The 22,332-nt window shown below is 42.9% G+C and overlaps 1 protein-coding gene across 2 annotated transcripts in view; it reads right to left on the bottom strand.

The window, feature by feature from the left end:
• The window catches only part of LOC147711005 (dual specificity protein phosphatase 26-like), a 43,189-nt gene that overhangs the window by 11,591 nt on the left and 9,266 nt on the right, over nucleotides 1-22,332 (bottom strand). Inside the window, exon 3 of one of the 2 annotated variants that reach the window (XM_086921815.1) lies at nucleotides 5,650-6,258. The exons of the other annotated variant lie outside the window; for it this stretch is intronic. Coding sequence (XP_086777941.1) covers nucleotides 6,047-6,258 — 212 coding nt within the window. The 3' untranslated portion in view covers nucleotides 5,650-6,046. Of the gene's footprint in view, nucleotides 1-5,649; nucleotides 6,259-22,332 lie in introns of those variants that run through there. 2 annotated transcript variants of the gene reach the window in all.

Raw genomic sequence — 22,332 nt, 5'->3', positions numbered from 1 at the left:
ACATAGAAAGAGCAAAATAGTAGGGGAAGTTACTGATTTCTCATTGTATCGCCATCCTAAGACCAGGTTTTACCTGACCTTAATTTTTTGGCGCTGCCCCATACTGGCAAATAAGGGGCAGCGTTAAAGTGGCCTTATTTACAAGTCAGGGTGGCTGGACAGGATGATTCGTAAAACAATTCTCAAATCACACAGTCAATGTGTACCATGTGACCGCTGGATTTGTATTCCAAACAAATTTATTTTCTTTTTCACATAATTTCCCAATTTTTTTTTTAAGGAACAGGCACAAACAGAAATACTGTCAGATCAAAAGATTCATATATACAGTATCTACAAACATACACATTTACAAATTTACAAATGTATCACACTTGCAACAACAAATCAAGCAAAGCAGATATTGACACACCAAAAAACAATGGAATATATAATGATCCAATTGAATTGCAATTATATATATTGCCACAGGGTGGTAGTGTCGACGCGTTTCGAACCTGGATGTTGTAGGTTCGCGCAATTGTTGATGGCTGAGTGCAGAAGACGAAGAGTCGAGCGCCTGGTCAATCAATTGACTCGTGGAGTACCGACAGACTTGAAGCTTCTGATTGATTCCTCCATATGACGGGTCGCGGTTAAACCGACTCCGCCTGCCGGCCTGAATTTGGTTCAGTGACCAGGCACTCAACTCTTCGTCTTCTGCACTCAGCCATCAACAATTGCGCCACAAAATGTGAGTTGTTTCCAATCTCGAGTGTTCACCGTGAGGCAGACATCACGTTTCCTGTCCATTTCTGCGTAATTTGTAGGTTTGACTGTGAACCACGATATACCCACACTACGGCAACCTCTGTGCCCCTGTACAGAATCATTGCCCCCAGTCCCTGTCCTGAAGAGAACCTACAACATCCAGGTTCGAAACGCGTCGACACTACCGCCCTGTGGCAATATTAAAGGGTGTCGCTAGGATGTAAATTATATCACTACTCTGGACCCTAGCATTGCAACCCTATAGAAATACTACACCACAGGCCTTTGTAGACAGGCAGGCACATTTTTCGATCTCAATCCCGCCTGTCTCATGGTTTTTTAGTTCCAAGGACTGGATTTCTCCCCTTGTTTATACACTAATTTTGCACTGTATATAATTGCAATTCAATTGGATCATTATATATTCCATTGGTTTTTTTTATGTGAAAAAGAAAATAAATTTGTTTGGAATACAAATCCAGCGGTCACATGGTACATATTGACTGTGTGATTGGAGAATTGTTTTGCGAACCATCCTGTCCAGCCACCCTGTTCTGTTTTTCCCTATTGTTGAGATCCGGGATGGTAAGATGTAGGATCCAATACCTTCACTGTTTCACAGCTTATTTACAAGTCGGCATTAAGCCATGTTAAGTGGCTTAATGTCGCTTTGTAAATATGGAGAAGGGGATAACGCCTCCAGAACGTCCTAAAAGTGACGCTCTGGTGGCGATATCCTCTTGTTAATATTCCCCCTAATTAGCAAGAAAAGAAGTACTGTTAGCTCTTGGACTGAGAGTTCAAAAACATCATAAATGTCTGTGAACCCACCTCTATTCCTCAGTCGTCTGCACTGCTCTATTGTCACTATACAATCATTTGCTGGTTAGTCCACCAGATCCCTGTAAGTTTAAATTAAGCATCACTCTCGCTCTGAGCAATTGTTGGCAATTATTGAGCCCTGTGACTGCACCTCAATGGCTTAAACCTCCAACTCTGTTTGCTAGTTTAGGAGAAATAGCCTGAATAGTTCTATGCTTTTCCCTCGCAATTAATTTGGGAATAGTATGACGACTAAACCTGGAGAGACTATGGACATCACTGCTCGTTTCATTAGCAGGCTGTCATTCTGAAGCCTTGAGATTTGGGAGATGGAAGAATCCCTGGAATGAACTGTATAATCCAATTGAGTTTTTTTTATTTTTTTATCCCCACTGATCTTACCAGCATACCCTAAGGACAAATTTACATGCCCTACATTTTTCAATAGAATATAAACATTAGTACATTGTTATGTAATTTGATTACATTTTTGCCCTAATTATTTCTTATTTGGACAAATATACACCACTTACAGGTGCCATGTTTGCAGTCTTTTTCTAGATCCTTGCAGTCATAGAGACAACCACACAACATCAACGGTGAGACAAATGGTTTTCCCACTAAGAAGACACTGGGGGCATATTTAATAACATTTCACACAACACACAGGAGCAAGTAAATTTGCTGCTCTGCTTTGCATGAAAGAAAAACTGCTGAAATGTGCCATATTTACTAAGATATGGTGCATTTCTGCTGTCTCCTAGCTCTAAAACGTAAGAGAAAATGAGTAACCTAATATACCCTTGTAGGCTTGGGCGATGAACAGTTAAGGTAAAGGGTGTCTACAAGGGATTTGATTCATCTATTTACTAATAGTCAATTGATGAGTTAGTTAGCAAAAAATCTAACTCTAATGTATCCAACGGATAACTGCAAGACTTCACTTTAATGAAAACAATCAATGATGTTTAAAGGGAAGAAGAAGCACACGGAAAAGTAATTTTATCTGAAAAAATATATTGTATTGAATTGATCAGTGAATAAATATAAGGGGATATGATGAAACAATCAAATGCAATCAACAATGTTATGGACAAAAATGTATAAATCAGAAAATCAGTTCATAACAGCTCATCAACTCCTGTAAATCATAAGCAAAAAACCAAGTCAAACAATGTACGATGGTTAATTCTTTGTGCAGCTGAATTGCTTGTGGAGATGATGGGGAGGTCGACGTTTCAGTCTTGGTAGCAGATGTCTATAAGACCATCTTCAGGACGGAAATTTTTTTTGCAAGAAAATGCCCCCTAAGTAAGAACAGTATATCGTAATTACTTATTAAACTAACAGGATAAAATTACTAAATGGGTAAACACAATATTTAAAATTCTACAGACTAGCCGTGTGCTACACATCATAGTGATGTGACCTAAATTATTAACATTCCCTTTGTGACCAAAAAATATACAATCAATTTGTAAATTAGACATCAGTTTAGAACTACGTCTTCATGAAGGCCATAGTTATTTAGGCAAAACATCACATACAAAATCTAGTTTACAAGCAAATACATTTTGAAAAAGAACAAACAAGGCTCATGGAATAAGTCATAATTATTTGATGCAGCCCAGACTAGTTAACTCAAGTGTTTACAAAATTGGTGCATAAAGCATGCAAAATAATGATAGTATTGTCACCAGCATTCCTATGGTGAATCTAAGGATCAGGGACTTACTAAGTTTAGAGGTGAAAAGTTGTTTCGAGAGGGTGAGTCACCGCAGATGAATATCAATGACGTTTTGCCTAAATAACTATGGCCTTCATGAAGACGTAGTTCTAAACTGATGTCTAATTTACAAATTGATTGTATATTTTTTGGTCACAAAGGGAATGTTAATAATTTAGGTCACATCACTATGATGTGTAGCACACGGCTATTCTGTAGAATTTTTAAATATTGTGTTTACCCATTCAGTGATTTTATCCTGTTAGTTTAATAAGTAATTACAATATACTGTTCTTACTTAGGGGGCATTTTCTTGCAAAAATATTTCCGTCCTGAAGATGGTCTTATAGACATCTGATACCAAGACCGAAACGTCAACCTCCCCATCATCTCCACAAGCAATTCAGCTGCACAAAGAATCAACCATCATACATTGTTCGACTTGGTTTCTGCTTATGATTTACAGGAGTTGATGAGCTGTTATGAACTGATTTTCTGATTTATACATTTCTGTCCATAACATTGTTGATTGCATTTGATTGTTTCATCATATCCCCTTATATTTATTCACTGATCAATTCAATACAATATATTTTTTCAGATAAAATTACTTTTCCGTGTGCTTCTTCTTCCCTTCAAACATCATTGATTGTTTTTATTAAAGTGAAGTCTTGCAGTTATCCTTTGGATACATTAGAGTTAGATTTTTTGCTAACTAACTCATCAATTGTCTCCTAGCTCTGGTGCACTGTGTGCTGCCTAGCGTCAACGCAGGCACCCTTGCATCATTTTGTAAGGGTGTCTGCAATACAAGCAGGATTGTTTTCGTTCAGGAAGGGATACCTTCTGCCACAAAAACAATCCTTAGACGCATGTTTCCTCGTTCTGTGTGCTGCAGAATTCATGCATAGAAAGGGAGGTATTGAGGAGAAATAAAAATATTTTTCGTGGTTATGCCTGCTTCGAGGAGGCGTAGCTTTTTGGTGCAATTTTAACTCTACTCACCTTAGTAAATCCGGGATTGCGTCAAAATCCATAGGAGGAAGCATGGGAACACCATTTCTCCACCCATGGAATGCCTCCCACACGCAAGTAATTCAAGGTAGTGTTATGCGTTACCTTGCATTACTTTGTATTTACGTAACCAAGAAAAAGCCACACAAAGTGGCTTTGCGTGGATTAGTAAATGGCAAAAAGGAATTTGTGTCAGGGCTGTGACATAAAAGTGATGAAACCATGACCGAAAACTTTAGTACATATAGGCCTGGCTACTGAAGAAAGTTGCTTTTCCATGCTTCATGACTCACCTGGTAGCTGCGTACGGACGGTCAAGTCCTAGTTCCATTGAACGGTGTAAGATTGAGTCTAGGTACAGTACAGCGTATCTATTACAGTTGCAGTACAGTTGGGAACATCCAGCCAGGACGAAGAAGCAAATGTTGATGGCTGACTAATACAATCTGATGCATTGATGGGTGTTAAACGGTTGTTTATCCTATTGAAAGGTTGGATTGTTATTGTTTAAGAGGGGTCATTGGCATTGACAGTGCACACACTATGTAAGGATATCTGTACATTCTTAAATGTAAAACATAGGGCGAGGCAGTGCTTAATTTGAGGCGGTGGTTTCCGCTGCTCAGAACTGGTGCTTAATTATCAACACTGGCGCTTGCGACAGTCTGCCGCAAGATGGCGCTCTCTGACTCAAGATGACCACAACAAAAGTTAATTATTAATTCAATATACATTAAACATTAATATTGACTGCCAGGGCCGGCTCTAGGGCGGTGCGATCGGTGCCACCTCACCGGGTGCTGACTTGGGGGTGGGGTCGTAATTTTTGCAAGTATATTATCATTTTAAAAGCACCTGCTGCTGCACCAAGCTACTCTTATAGCCTTGGGAGCCTGGAATAGTCTGAATTTTCACACATGTAAGGGTGTGATGGTTAGTAGTTGTGCTGTTACTATCATTGGCAGCATGGCAGGGGCAATGTGTGTTGCAAGCTGCAGTGGCCTCCAGAAGAGACCCCTGGCACTAATATTTTTTAGAAATTAAGCACCGGGGGAAGGATTCAGGTACCTATAGTTGCTATATGACGAGAGGCTCAGGCGCGCCTATTACATGTCGCAAGGAGCCCCGAGAAGTCACTGCTTATGAATTCATACATACAAGAGGAAAGGAATGACAGAGCAACTGTGCAAACGGTGAATTCACAATTAGTTTGTTCCCTTTAGAGTTAAATATCAAGTATTTTGTGAAAATAGTAATATTCAACATCAGAGGAATGGCCTTTAAAGCCTCACACTTAACGTAATGGAAAACCAATTAAAAATATATCCAGGAGCAATTTCAGGCATATGCTTTTATTTATCACTGCTCGGTTAATTACAGCACATCTTGTTGGTGCGACAAAGCGTTTTTTATAAATCTGTTATGTACATTTCTCTACAGTCTAGTACATTCTGTGCCTCATATATATGCAGGGAAGAGAAGGAAGTATTAATCAAGTTAAAGTGCACAGTATTCCTCAATGATAACCCTCATACTCTGATGATGCCAAATAGTTCAGAACCCTTGCTTCACGTACTGTTGGCGCCGCCTACTTGGGAGGGTCATTTCAGTGCAGCCCCTTAATATGGCAGCATCCCAAGCAACAATACATGAGCAAAGACCATTCAGTCTGTCAGCAACACACTGACCACTGCCCAGTGGCGAGACGTCGGATGGGTTCTGAGTTCCTGCTCCTTAGAAGATGTTGCAGAATTTCCATCGAACCCGCAAGTCCAAGTCAAGGTCCTGTAACTGCTTTAAAAAGCCACGGTTCGGGCAGATGGGCCTATACATGGTCACCTTCTGGATGGCATCTGCCAATGAGAAGTGTTGATATATCATCAGGTATGCCAGAACCAATGCTGCTGAGCGACTCCTGCCCAAGACACAGTGCACCAGGACCTTACCTGGAAAAGGAGAGGAAAGCGTTAATGACTTGAGGGGAGTACATCATGGGTCCACATCCAGATGTATAACTATGGGGAACAGCGTTTACAACACAGCTTTTACCACACACTACCTTTACCACGCAACTTTTACAACGCAAGTTGTTACAACGACTTGCGCTGGGGGGCGCTGTAGGATAGGGAATGGTTTAATTTACTATCCAAAACCTTCCTTACTATCCACGGGGACTGGAGTTGGAATAGTAAATTAAAATATTCACTATCCAGCGCCCCCCAACACAAGTCGTTGTAACGACTTGCGTTGTAAAAGTTGCGTGGTAAAGGCATGCGTTATAAAAGCATGCGTAGTAACGACATACATCCTAGAACTATATCTGACATGTAAGGGCACCATGGTAGCATGTCTGAAGGGTAATTAAGCACAGCTGGCGGCACGTATTATGAAATTTCTGACAGCTGTAAAAGCCATTCTGACTTCTGGTAAACCTATACAATCATAACGTTCAACCCACTATCAACTGTCTTAATCCTTCATGCTTTTATCGCTGACAATGTGAAGTTTAAATGTAATTTTTCTAAAAATAATAGGATGTCATTGTGCCACATTTTATCTCTAACATTGGAAATTATGCACCTTATTTTGCACCTAATCAAGCAAGACTGCAATGATTTTAATTAATTGTGCAATACAAACTATCTATCTATCTATCTGAAATACCAACATTATAAGTCATTGAGAAGAAATACAACCTCGTCTAGGAGACTAGTGGGGGACAGGATCAAGCCAGGCCTGCTGCAAAGGTCCAGACCATCAATCCTATCTCCATGATGAGTATATTACAATTACAATCAATCAGCAGTGCTGAGAAGAGTTCATATTTATACTACACATTTCTAAAGTCTTAAATATCTTGATTCTCCAATAAAAAGAAAAAAGCTCTTTTGAGTATATCCTTGTTATGTTATGTTATGTTAGCATTGCTTGCTATAGTGCACATCTCACCCAGGGGCATCTCGGCGCTGATGTAGATTCTCACCAGAAAAGCAGACCAGAAGTTTAGAATAGATGGGCTTTTAAATGTTACCTAAATTTACTGTATGTGGAGGTCTCTTGGAGTGCTATAAGTGGTTTGTTCCAGTACCGTGGGGCAAAATATGAGATAGCTTTGCCCCTGGTGTGGGATTGGTGGATTCGAGGTACGCACAGAAGGGATTGGGTATTTGATTGAAGACTTTGGCTGGGGATGTAAGTGATATATATATTTTTTAAGATATCGTGGGCCTTTGCCTCTCATGGCGCTATACGTGAGGCAGCAGATTTTAAAATGGGAATGCTTCTTCATCGGGAGCCAGTGCAATTCCCTCAGCAGAGGCGCAGAAGAAGTACCCGCTGGACGGTTCATAATCAGTCTTGCAGAGGTGTTCTGGACCACCTGTTGCTTTGTGAGCAGGGTATCACCTACTTCAATTTTGGAAAAGGTGATGGACAGAGTTTCTGAATGATGCAGAATACTCCTACCCAGTCAAGAGATCAGGGCTTGATCCATCACCGTTTTTTAGCTCACTGCACCATCCCAGCTTCAGAACCTGGCTATATGCAAATTAGTCTGTTCCTGTCCCAGTGCATGATGGGAACAGGGCAAACCAAACTACCAAGCCAATTCTTATACTGGGAAGGAGACAAGCTACCGGGGACCGGTTTCTGGCATTTCAGCCTCGTCGGCCCGGCTTGCTTGAATCCTGATGGTGCAATGAGCTAGGGACTCACGTCTGAGTATACCCTCCCACACATAGTGTGGATAAAATCAATTTTGGAAAAGGTGATGGACAGAGTTTCTGATGAGAGGTGTTACCTCGAAACCGGTCCGGTCCTCGGATGCTTGATTCCGTTCTGGGAAGGACATGGCTTTTGTAGTTCGGACTGGACTGTTCCCATGGGGCAACAGGGTCAGAGCTGATTTGCATATCGCCATTGTCTAACCCAGGGTGGTGTGGAGTGCAAAAAAACGATGGATTTGGGCCCAGATCTTTTGACTGGGGGAATGTGTGACATTGATCCACATTCGGTCCATCACTTGTTGTTTTTGCTATCACCTACTTCAGCCAGCAAGGCATTCCCATAGTCCAGTCTAGTAATCACCATAGCCTGGACCAGGGTTCTACGGGCGTCTGTGGGGAGGAGGGGAAATATTCTGCACAAGAGATGCATATTGTAATAGCATGAGCTTGTGGTGGCAGTAATATGGTCTTTTATTGTTAGGGTTTGATCAAATTTTATTCCTGGGTTTTTTACCTTTTGTTTGTGCACGGGGATGGCACCCAATTGATGGGGCCCCCTGTCATCCGATCCAATGGCTGGGGCTTTCCCAAGTAGCATACTCTCAGTTTTTTCTGGGTTGAGCTGGAGACAGTTCTCGGTCATCCAGTTGGAGATTGCTGTCATTCAGGCGAGAAGCGCTTTTTCTCTAATTCTAGTCGTCAGCGTATGAAATGATCTCAAAGCCAAATTGCTCTGCGATCTTTGCCAGCGGGGCCATATATATATTAAACAGCGTCCGGCTTAGGCACGATCCCTGAGGAACACCCTTGTTCAACTGCATTTTGCCTGAAGAGTATGGACCTAAAATGAACGTCTGCTGTCTATCTGACAGAAGGTTCTGCAGCCATTTTAGTGCTGTTCCCTGGATGCCGCTGGCCTGCAGTCTGTTCAGGAGCCTTAGATGTGAGATGGTGTTGAAGGCCGCCGACAGATCCAATAATATCAATACTACCGGGCTTCCTGCATCCATACCCTGTCTAAGTGAGTCAGTCACGGCCAGAAGTGCAGTTTCTGTGCTAAAACTTGGGCAGAACCCCGATTTTGAGGGATCCAGGATATTATTTGTTTCAAGATAAGGCCCCAACTGCCTATTTATTAGGCCTTCCAATTGCTTACCCAAAAGAGGAGATTGGAGGATAGTTGCTGAGTGCTTGAGGGTTCAATGTTTAAATAGAAAGAAGCTCCTTGAGGAATTATTTCCAATATCTCAACAATTTATATTAAGTCTTATATAAGTACTTTACTTCGAAAGAAAACATAAGCAACATGGCATCTTCATGAAATTTTTATATTATTTAGAAAATACTGTTTCAATTTTTCAGGATTCTAAAGGCTCAAATAATAGGCAACAAAAACAACACTACAATTTCTTGTACATTTCCTGTAGTGTAGTACACCGTTGGTACAATATGTAATATACAAATATATACATAGGGTGATCCTGTACATGTAATCAATTAATCCAAAAATACAATATATACAAATCCTTGTTTGGATAATTGTGAACCAAACGGTGTAAATGCGTCGACGTTTCGGTCTCTAATATCTACTTTTCACCGAGACCATCCTCAGGACTAAGTGTTGCACAAGGAATCTACAAAAACATATACAATATATACAATCAATATAAAGGATCCAGTTACTTATGTCCAATATATAATCGTCTGCTCACATTAAAATACCATCACCACACCCAGTGTGTGCCAAAGACTATACAAGATATATACATATGTACAACCATTAACTCCTTAACACCTCAAATAAGGTTCACCTCTACTCACTAGACAAGATGTCTTCCAAAGCCACAATCCACCACTACTTGTCAGTGTTATTGGCCCCACTCCTAGATACAAATTATACAAGATCAGTTTGAAATCCTATCCAACATATAGAGATATTGCACAATATCGGATCTGGAGCTTACCTCCATAGTAACTCCACTTGTTATATATAGGGTTCTCTTGAAATCATGTGCACTAAGGCGGAAATCGGCTCTTCAATAGCCTGCCAACCATACAAACTGCAGAGGGAACAAACGTGAAATATCGAGTCACTCAAACTCATGGACCACGGAGGGAGCCTACTCTCATGTCTTTAATTCAGGGCAAAGGACTTACTTGGAAAGCTTACATCCACAAACGCGACCGTGTTACTCGAGTCTCCGTCAGCGTCTGTACACTTGGTCAATGCGCGTCAATGTACTCCGTCGAGTCTATGCGCATGCGCACATCATAGCGCTTGCATCACCGCGTATGGCGGCCATCTTAGAAAGGAGTCTAATCAATGAAGATACCCGTGTAAATGGGAATAAAATCACCTTAAATAGTGCAATAACCGCTGAATACCGACAATTCAATAAACAGCATGACAAGGTTAAAGATCCTATAAGGGAACCTCACACATTAACTAAAATTAACAAAATTAACAAAAAGAGTGTATATCATGACCAGGACCAGTCAAAGAATACCTACAGCTCGCTATAATCTCACTATAACTACAGGTTGTAAAAAATGTCAGAAAGTGAAGCGTTTCAACCTTATAAAGTTGCCAGATTATGCCATTCAACACATTGGTTTAAACCATGTTCAACTGTCTTTCCAGTCCAAATCCATCTATTCTCTTTTAATGTAAGTAGACGATCCACATTGGTCCTTCTTTTGGAACCTTTAACAATCTCTAATACATACCATTTCATATCTTTAGGACCATGAGATTGTTGTATGTAATGTTCCACTAATGGGGCAGTTAATACTTTGCACCTTATGCGGGACTGGTGTTGGATTATTCTTTTCCTCACTTCTTGGGTGGTTTTGCCTATGTACAATAATTTGCATGGGCATTCTATGCAATAGATGACATTCCTTGTGAGGCAATTCGAATGATGTTTGAAAACAATTTGTTTCTCATTCAATACACAGATTTTAGTTGGTGAAGTAGTGTCACATGCGGCACATAGGCAAAACCACCCAAGAAGTGAGGAAAAGAATAATCCAACACCAGTCCCGCATAAGGTGCAAAGTATTAACTGCCCCATTAGTGGAACATTACATACAACAATCTCATGGTCCTAAAGATATGAAATGGTATGTATTAGAGATTGTTAAAGGTTCCAAAAGAAGGACCAATGTGGATCGTCTACTTACATTAAAAGAGAATAGATGGATTTGGACTGGAAAGACAGTTGAACATGGTTTAAACCAATGTGTTGAATGGCATAATCTGGCAACTTTATAAGGTTGAAACGCTTCACTTTCTGACATTTTTTACAACCTGTAGTTATAGTGAGATTATAGCGAGCTGTAGGTATTCTTTGACTGGTCCTGGTCATGATATACACTCTTTTTGTTAATTTTGTTAATTTTAGTTAATGTGTGAGGTTCCCTTATAGGATCTTTAACCTTGTCATGCTGTTTATTGAATTGTCGGTATTCAGCGGTTATTGCACTATTTAAGGTGATTTTATTCCCATTTACACGGGTATCTTCATTGATTAGACTCCTTTCTAAGATGGCCGCCATACGCGGTGATGCAAGCGCTATGATGTGCGCATGCGCATAGACTCGACGGAGTACATTGACGCGCATTGACCAAGTGTACAGACGCTGACGGAGACTCGAGTAACACGGTCGCGTTTGTGGATGTAAGCTTTCCAAGTAAGTCCTTTGCCCTGAATTAAAGACATGAGAGTAGGCTCCCTCCGTGGTCCATGAGTTTGAGTGACTCGATATTTCACGTTTGTTCCCTCTGCAGTTTGTATGGTTGGCAGGCTATTGAAGAGCCGATTTCCGCCTTAGTGCACATGATTTCAAGAGAACCCTATATATAACAAGTGGAGTTACTATGGAGGTAAGCTCCAGATCCGATATTGTGCAATATCTCTATATGTTGGATAGGATTTCAAACTGATCTTGTATAATTTGTATCTAGGAGTGGGGCCAATAACACTGACAAGTAGTGGTGGATTGTGGCTTTGGAAGACATCTTGTCTAGTGAGTAGAGGTGAACCTTATTTGAGGTGTTAAGGAGTTAATGGTTGTACATATGTATATATCTTGTATAGTCTTTGGCACACACTGGGTGTGGTGATGGTATTTTAATGTGAGCAGACGATTATATATTGGACATAAGTAACTGGATCCTTTATATTGATTGTATATATTGTATATGTTTTTGTAGATTCCTTGTGCAACACTTAGTCCTGAGGATGGTCTCGGTGAAAAGTAGATATTAGAGACCGAAACGTCGACGCATTTACACCGTTTGGTTCACAATTATCCAAACAAGGATTTGTATATATTGTATTTTTGGATTAATTGATTACATGTACAGGATCACCCTATGTATATATTTGTATATTACATATTGTACCAACGGTGTACTACACTACAGGAAATGTACAAGAAATTGTAGTGTTGTTTTTGTTGCCTATTATTTGAGCCTTTAGAATCCTGAAAAATTGAAACAGTATTTTCTAAATAATATAAAAATTTCATGAAGATGCCATGTTGCTTATGTTTTCTTTCGAAGTAAAGTACTTATATAAGACTTAATATAAATTGTTGAGATATTGGAAATAATTCCTCAAGGAACTTCTTTCTATTTAAACTTATGTTACCCAGTTCCTTGGGGACTATTGGGTTGTCCTGTTTCTATTGAATGAGGGTTCAATGTGGCATTTTTTAATATGGGCTTGTTTAACGGACAATAAAGCTCTCAAATTGGAAGGATCAACTGAATGAATAAAGGCCTTTAATGCCTTTTATGGAACGAGGGAGATTGTCCTAACTCTTTTCACTTACTGAGAACAACAACCTTAAGAGGCACTTAACTAAAGTATTGCACAATCTAAAAAATTTAGTGGAGTGCAAATCCTGGTACCTAACAGCCTGATTCATGAAGCTAAAATGAGCTCGCAATAGCTGCGAAAATGCTATTGCAGGCCGCAATTCCCATAATCGGAATTCACCATGAAAAATGCGAATTCGCAAACACAGAATTGCGAAATCGCTAAAAGATTCGCAGAATCCTGGCAGTAGACCATTTGCGAATCGGAAATAGCGAGAAATCACGGATTCTGCGAAAATAATAGCGAATTCGCAAATTCCTCGCAATCGGGATTCATGAAAAATCGCAATTAGCGTAAAAAAACAAAATCGCATTTTGCGAGGCGCAATTTAAGGACAACCCAAAGCAGGTGGTAACCATCAAACCCATAGTAAAACATTTTTTGAAAAACCGTTGGCCTATCAGCAACTGGTGCTGGCCTGCCCAAACACACTTAAGGAGAAGCAGCATCAGCATAAGGAGCGTCACAATGCCAGGAATGTACATGGTGGTCAGGCGGCGATGGCTACAGCGAGCAGCACGGAGGAGACGCAGAATCCAGGCCAGGATCTTCCGCCAGCGGGTCACCCTGCTGGCCCAAACCAGAGAGCAAATTTACGCAAAGTACCGCCTGAATGGGGCAATGATCATCAAGCTAATTCAGGACCTTGACCCCCTGATGCAGCACCCAACAAGGCGGACCAATGCCGTGCCAACACATGTCCAGGTATTGTGTAGCCTGCACCTCCTGGCCTCCGGGAGCTTCCAGGGGATAGTTGCGGCTGCTGGGGGGATATCCCAGCCCACCATGTCCCGCTGCCTAGGGAGTTTCCTTGACGCAATGCTGACCCAGCTACACCACCACATCAAATTTCCAACAAGCCAACAGGAATTGGATGAGACCAAGCTTCAATTCTACAATGTTGCGCATTTCCCACACGTGATAGGATGCATTGACTGTACACAAATCCACATCTGCCCACCAGGTGCAACGGAGTACATGTACCGCAATCGCAAGTCCTACCACTCCCTCAACATCCAGATGGTCTGCAATGCGAAGACATACATCACGGACATAGTGGCACAGTACCCGGGGAGTACACATGACTCATGCATATTCCGGTACAGCGGCCTCCACACACGACTGGCCAGGGGAGACTTCGGGGAAGGACACCTACTTGGTAAGTACACTTTGCCCACAATGTCACACAGCGATGAAGTAGCTGCGCTGCACAGGCACTCACCCTCTGCTCCTCTCATTCAGGTGACAGTGGCTACGCCCTGCGTGAATACCTCCTCACCCCATACCTCAACCCTGCTACACCACAGCAACGGCGTTACAACGTAGCACACATACGCACAAGGAATTGCATTGAGAGAACTTTTGGGCTACTGAAGAGCAGATTCCGCATACTTCACAAGACAGGTGGGGCCATGTACTACAGTCCTGAAGTGTGCTGCCGCATTGTGGCTGTGTGTGCTATACTACACAACATTGCTACCAAGCGCCGGATACCTGTCGACATCTCTGGCAGTGATCGGAAGGGGACGACCGGCCATCTGCACATGCGCGCCATGCACGTGGGGAGAACCCAGCTGAAGGCCACAGACGTTGCAACGACATCACAATGAACAGTTTCTAGTGCACCCTCACCCAACAAATCACAATTGCATGCAAAATTTAATAATGACACAACGCCAATGTCTGATGCTAAATTAAATATTATTGTTTGAATCACAAAAAAGGTTCCAGTTGCCATCCTTCAAATGCAAACAGTATTTCAGCATACTGCTGCGTCCAATACACAGGGCAGGCTTATGTTCAGCCTGTGCCTGTACAAGTACTATTCAGTCAGGTGCGCCTCTGGCGCGAAGCACCCGCGTGCCTCTCTGGCTCCTCCTCAGCCTCCGCACGTGTCCCTGCAGTGGGCCTGGTGCTGCGTCTCAGCGCCCCTACGTGTGAGGCAGAGTGGCTGCTCACTCTTGATGTCCCCTCACTGGCATCATCACCCCCGACAGTGGCAGGTAGAGCAGGGTGAAGTGCCGTCACGGCAGTGGTCAGGTGCTCAAGTACCCTGGCCACATCCTCGCAGCACTGAATGAGCTGCTGCTGCTGCGCCAGGGACCGGCGCGATAGCTGCGAGGTGGCATTGCCAACAACATAGTTTGACCGGGTGTAAGCCGTCAGCCGGGTCAGTAGCTGACGGTGGCGGCAGCGGGCTGTGTTGCACTGCGAAATCATTGCAGCTGTGTTGGCCTCCATGGCTGCAGTCATGCGGGCCATCCCCTCCCCCACACCTGCCATGGCTGCCGTCATGCGGTCCATCCGGTCCCCCACACCTGCCACATTGCGGCCAATGTTATAAAGCTGAAGCTGTATGGCCCCTTGCCGGCGTGCCTGCAGCTGGTGAATCCTGAGCATGCGACGTTCAACACTCATGCTCGACAGCCGCTGTCCATTCCCCCTCCTGGTGCTGGGAGCATTGGTCTGCAGGCGAGCCCTGCCACGCCTGCTCTGCTGGACTGACACAGTGGGTGGCCGCTGTGTCGCTGCTGTCGCGGGACCTGATGATGATGCGCCAGCTGATGGTGGAGTCAAGCTAGGCATTGCTGGTGCGGCAGGGGCTGGAGGCACACTGGTAGTGGACCTGGCTGCAGGGGTTGTTGCTGCGGCAGAGGCTGGAGGCACACTGGTAGTGGACCTGGCTGCAGGGGTTGTTGCTGCGGCAGGGGCTGGAGGCACACTGGTAGTGGACCTGGCTGCAGGGGTTATTGCTGCGGCAGACGCAGGAGGCTGTGTATGTAACGGCACCTCCTCGTCATCCTGTGCTTCCTCATCTATTTGCAGCCTCTCGCTGTCGCTGCTGTCTGCCCCACCTGTGAGGGGTAGTGGACGTTCATTAGTTGCCTGTATCTGTCACACGTGCAGTTACTACATGCATGCTGGGTGACATTCCCAGACTGCCTATGGCTTTGCGTACTTTTGAACCTGTCTGGCTGCATTGGGGTACTTCTACATTGTGGCCACACTACATGTCCCACAATGCTTTAAGGCATTACCTGATGTGCACCGATGGCATGACTATGGAACATTATGGGAGGCTATATGGTCATGGCCATTAATAGGGGACAGGGTCGCAGTCGCATACCACTTACCTTGGATCTCTTGGGTGGGGCGGGATGAGTCCAAACGGGTGACTCCGATGCACGCCTCAGCCTCCAGCGTGTCTTCTACTCGATCCTCCATGGGGGTGTTTGGAGGGACTGTAGGTCCTCCCCCTCCAGTGCCCAGGGACTCTCCAAGCCTCTCAGCTACCTTCTCTTTGGCACGACCTCGGAGGTCGTACCACCGTTTCTTCAGTTCATCGAGTGACTTGTCGGTCACACCCACAGAGTTCACAGCGGCCGCTATGCCCACCCAGATCCTGCGCTTCTCCTGCTCGGGCACCCTCTTTGAATCCTTCCCGAACAGTTTGGAGTGGTTCTCCGCCACCCCTTCAATTAAGTGCTCCAACTCCTGCTCGGAGAACTTTAGCTTTCTCTTGCGCCCGGTGGTATTGCTGGGCCCAGGTACGGCCTCCTCAGACATAGCTGCAGTGTAGTTGGAAAGTGGTAATCCAAGGTGAATTGCAGGAGATGTCTCTGTGGCTGCCTCGAGGTCTGCCTCACTGTGGTGAATGGGGGTGGGAACTGGCTGCTTCCTAGTTGTGATGTCATCACTGTGCTCGAAATGCGACTTCCGTTTTCCCGATCTCGCGATTTTGCGATCTCGCTTTTTGCGATCTCGCAATTAGCGATATCGCTATTTGCGATATCGCAAATCCGACACGGATGTAGCCGGAAATAGCAATTTTTCTGCGATTTTCGATAATCGCAAACGGTTTTTGCGGCCGCGTGAGAATCGCTTTTTTTTATCGCAAAACATCATGAATACCGTTCTGCGATTTCTCAATTGCGATTCGCAGTTAATCGCTAATTGAGAATCGCAGAATCCGGTTTTCATGAATCAGGCTGATAGTCTAAAACATATTTCGTTCACAATATTGTCTTGCCATAATTCTATAATTTGCAATATCTAGAACAAAGGGAAAATGCCTGGTGCTAAAACCTGGAGGGCAGTTTTTGGTCCAATATTCAGATCATTAATCTCTTGGGAAGTCTTCTGATGGGTAATGCCTACCATTATACTTTGATAGGACATTCCTGATGGGGTTTTGTGATGGACAATTCATAGTACAATAATCATTTGTTCTTTCATATTTTTGTTTATTCGCTGTTTATAAAAGCTATATATTATGCAATGATTCTAAAGACTGATTAAACTATCAAAACAATTACTAGACAATTAAGAATACAATTATCCATAAAATTCTACGGATCACTGAACTTAAACACATTAAAAATGCCAAAAAGCTCAGTAGACAAGATACCAAAACATATCTAATTAAGTGTTTGAAATATAAAAACACATTCTCGAGTCATTGTGTGTCTTCAAAGTATACATAAACAATTATAAAAAAAAACTTTTCACCTGTCACCAACAATCTTTAACAGTGGAACATAACTGAATTGAATTTGCATTGTGGAATTTAACCAGACATTTGAATAATTCATTCTGGTTACATGTCATGTTACTAATGTACATACCAGCATTATCACAACAGAACTTAGAGTTTTGCAGAGACCAAAGTTCATTTGTTCTTGCAAATTGGATAGTATCCTGGTATTAGTCTGATTACTAGACTGTTAATATTCTGTTGAGAGTACTGTTGCAGGCCAACTGGATCTAAAGTAACTGTTCCATGCACAATTGAAACACCTTCCTAAAACCCATACATGTAGTTGATAAAAGATTTTTAGATTCTATCGAATGGCATAGTCCATCTAAAATAATTTTGTAATAAAGCTTTAGAGGCAGAAAAAGCATTGAAAGAAACCAATGGACTCCGTTATATAGAGATCCCCTGTCTTATAGATTTCCATCAGACAGCATCTTTCCTCTGCACTGGGACTTTAAAGGCACTAAAATGACATTGATTAAAGAACCTAATTCTTGTGTTCATTTATCCCTTTTAATCTGGTAGCCACAAGCTTCCAGAAATGTTTCAATAGCAGGTTTCGCTAAATGTTGCCCAATTTGTATGATGCACAGTTTGTTTATGGTTAATTACATTTTTAAATGTTATTTCTGTTTTTACAGTGATTAAACGCTAGATTAGTTGACAAAAGTCTGAAAGCCTCCAACTGCTTAATAACTTCCTTAGCTGTGTAAGTTCAATACGAACTTCTTCATTGTACCAAGAATTGTTGTGCAAAGATTTCTCAAGTTAGAATGGTACTGAAGCAACTAAAGAGTCAGATGAAAACTCTGACAAAGATCTGGATAAAAACGCTGATTTAACAATTCCCCAGTCAGGTGCAACGATGCTTAGTGTGATGGCAAGTATGACGGTGAAGAAGCAACAGCTTTATAATAAGTTTTTTAAAACTGTTAAACTGCTAAACAAAACTGCTAAAGAGATTAACAGTACACTACCTCATGCTTCAGAATCTTGGGACTGATGCAAGAATAGCACTGGTCAACAGATTAGGCGGCAAAAAAATTGATACTTGGTATACTTTAATTACCATTTACATCCTTGCATTAAAATCACCAAACCATAGGATGAATGAGTTTGAAATGGAAACAATAGAACAGAATAGGCAAGGGTAAGATCATTGAGTATGTAATATTGCAGTCCCCTTTTTACAATATTGTGAAGGTCCGTTCTTTGGCAGATATATCCTTATTAAAAATTCTAGGTGAAGTTTTCTCTGATGGCCAATATGTGGCTATCGTTTTTACCTTTGTTTGTATACCTTTCATCTACAGTCGTGTGGTATCATTTTCTCCAGGAAGAGGACGGGATTAGGAAGTTGTTACATTCACTGTTGGTCATGGATTTTCTCAATTTTTTCGGACATAAAAGTGTTTTTACTATGTATGCTGCGGCGGCCGGAGATTTTTGGTGAGGAGAAACGTATGTCACCAATACCAATCCCCCTACCTCAGGTACTCTATGATTTCTTCTCTTAAATGAGTGCTGTTACTCAGTTTCCCTGGGTCCAGGATATTTCATGGCAAAAACAGTGAGGATCACACATAGTGATTGATGTAAGTCTGATATACAAACTTAGATCTGATTTGGTTGTAATTGTAATTGCATTTATATAGCTCTTACTACCCCTGATGAGGCGTTGAAGCGCTTTTCGACTAGTAGCACGCTACTCTGGAACCCAAAAAGTATTAGTGGTGAATTAGTATAGGGAAATATGAAATTAATTTGAGCTGTGGACATGTGAGGATAGTGGAGGGATAGAAGAGGGAAGGGTGGTCTAGAAAATGTTTATTTGGAGATCATAGCAGTAGGAGGAGGTTTGGGATGAGTAATGGGGAGGTGGAGACGGGAAGAGTCTCTAGAAATGGTGTTTTCCCTTTTGGCCTTCCCACATCTTTTCGCCTATGTCGACCATCTGTATCAGTGCCATTTTCAAACTGAGTGTGGGAATGTGTTACAAAGTAATATACTTGCTGTTCGTCAAGTATTTCTGTATATTTTCTATCATAAATACAATGAGGAAACCAACCTTTCGAAAGGGCACTGCAGCTATTTGTCAGTAAGGAAAGACGCAAGTAGTTTCAATGAGGATCTCCCACAATGTTAATTTTTTTCCATAAATGTCTAGTGTTATGAGGTTCCCATCGGTCCTGGATTCATCAGACAAAACAATTCCAGGACACTTCGCCACAGGACCCATATGATACACTTTTTACGCCAGTGTTTGTCCCGTTGCAATTTTTCCATCTCTTTTACTCGTAAAGCTTACCTTCCTCATTTCCCAGTGTACCTTTTTTTTGCCTCCCCTCTTACCTGCTCCCCTTAGAAGAGCAGCTCATTTATTTGTATTTTTGTGTAACCAAGACCCAGATGTGATGATGGGCTTCCAGAATCTGTCTTTTCATGTGGGGTGCTCCACATTCTCCCACTTGTTTTATTTTCTTTATCGGGGTGCCTCCCATGCCTCTGTTTCTTTTATGGTGTACCTCCTGTACCCTCTGTGTTCGTGCCACTTCTTCCGACAGTCTGTCACCAGCTACTGCTGGGGTGTATAAGTAGTCGGAGCAGGTCTGGTAGTGGAATGCCCGGCACGCAGTTTGATGAAGCAAAAAGGCTGCATACTAGGTAAAACATTCTATGTTATTTCTGAAATTTGATTGGAAATATTATTTGAAATCCACGTATGGCAAAGTTGTGGTCCACGCCTTGTTGTGCAACATAGCCTACTATGGCCCACATGTGTGACATCGCTTTCACAAGAATGTCAGTGCCATCATATTTCTTGTTAGCACTAAATTGCTTAATGATTTTAGTGATACACTCATTTGAGAAACATCAAATAAAAAATGTTTGTTCTAAAATGACAAAAGCCACAATAGGGGGCTACCAATCAACAAAGATACAAAAAATTGATGTGGCAAATGCTTGAATTAATCTCAGCCTCTGGTAATTACTTGGGCAGCATCCCAGTTCATCATTATTTTGCACACCATGCCACCTCAGTTTGAACTCAGCCATATACAAATCAGCCTTGACCCTGCTCCAATGGGAACAGTCCAGCTCGTACTGCCAGGTCAGGTTCACTATGAACCAGAACACAAGCAACCCAGAACCGGTTTCACCCTAAGTAGGGCTCATCAGCCAGGTATAGCCCCATTCCCCAGAGAGAGTGAATCTGGAATAAAAGCATGCAGTGCTTTGTTAGCACACCAGAAGCTCCAAATCTCTATCAGAGGCATTAAAAACAAGAGGATGCTTGGCATGCCTGCCCAGTTATGGTGCTCAGTAGGATTGGTGCAGCATGCAGTGTCCTCCTGCCTCTGGAGTTTCCTGTCTTGAGCAGGGACAGCTCCACCACTAGGGTGGAGGAGCGCCGCCCTACTGCTTTCTCGCAGAGCGAGAAGCAGAAATATAAAATGGTAATAGCTTTTAGTTATTACCATTTTATGTTTGGTTGCGAGTGGGTAGGTGGGTGGGGCTGCTCTGTGAGCAGGGCATGGCTGGACAGGAGTGGTGTGCCTGTCCACTCCAGAGTGTGAAAAAACTGTGTGGTCGGTTCCCTGGGGCCGCCCAAACCAGTCATACGCACTGCCCTTCTCCATGCAGGCTGCAATGCAGCCTGCATGGAGAAAATGGCCTCCTCATGAGCCTCTGGCTGGGCGGCGGCCCGACCAATCACTACGCTGCTTGCAGCATTGTGATTGACTTAGGGGAAGGAGCCTGGCTGCCTGCTTCTGCTTTTAATATTATTAAATTAACTCCCCCCTGCGCGACCTTCCCGTGTGACAACCCCCTTCCCCGCACAAAGCCCCATCCCACCCACCCGCAAGCCATGCCGGCCATGACTGGTCTTGAGGTGAGATTCATCTCATGAGTAAGGACTAGATGAGTAGGACTAGAAGTATTGAAGACTAGTCATAAGCAATGAAGTCATTCTCCAGCTATCCATGACCGCCCCACTTTAACTGCACGCTTCCATAAGTACAACTTGATTTCTCCTTGCTGGCTCTCTATTATAGTTTCTGCTCATTGTCTTTCTTTGTCCCGCCTCATTTACTTGCTTGGATGGTTTCCAGCTTTACTCCTGCTTTTCCCAGAACCAATCTAACACACAACAACGCACAAACTCTCAACAGTATTCTTTAGAGTGTACACTGCACACACACCCAGCAAAGCACAGATATATCACATAGTTCTTAAGAGCTTTCTTCCCAGAAGGGGTCTCTTTTTTTATGTGTCTAGGGCCCACATTAGGAGTTCCCCTGGATTTAGGTGCAGGGAGGACGCCGGCTGGAGTCTCTCATTCTGGCTGATATCCTTTCATGCAAATATAGGGATAAGTTATTTTCCCCGATCAAGCAATAACACACAGACTAAGGAAACCCACATGCAAATCTGCCTATTTTCCCCCCTTCTAGGGCATAAAGCTATCCTCAAATCAGTATCCATTCACCAACTCCTTGAGGCAGGTGGTAAAAGGAAGAGTGAGCTTTGTTAAGGCCAAGGTGCTGGTGACCAGTGGTAGTGGGTGGTACAGCAGGTCAGGAGAGAGCTCGGGGAGCATTTGCAGGTTTTTCCTTAATGCAGGAGCCGAGCAGGCGTGGATTGGACAAACCAGCTGTCTCCAGTGCCCGCAGCAGTGCACATTTATCTTTATCTGATTTTTCCAGGCCTGAAAATACCAGATTTCCTGTTTTTTGGGCCTAGAATAACTTGGACCGAAATTTGCAGACCCAGTAACTCATGGCCCAGAGACTCTGAGCAAGTTGGCATGGTCAAGAGCAGTTGCAGCTCCTCCTCTAAGGCGGAGGAGCGTCAGCCCACTGCTCAAAA

The sequence above is a fragment of the Lissotriton vulgaris genome, chromosome 5 (assembly GCF_964263255.1).
Source record: "Lissotriton vulgaris chromosome 5, aLisVul1.2, whole genome shotgun sequence".
NCBI classification, from domain to species: domain Eukaryota; kingdom Metazoa; phylum Chordata; class Amphibia; order Caudata; family Salamandridae; genus Lissotriton; species Lissotriton vulgaris.
The sequence above is the reverse complement of the archived record's forward strand: the minus strand, read 5'-3'. Positions and strand labels throughout refer to the sequence as shown.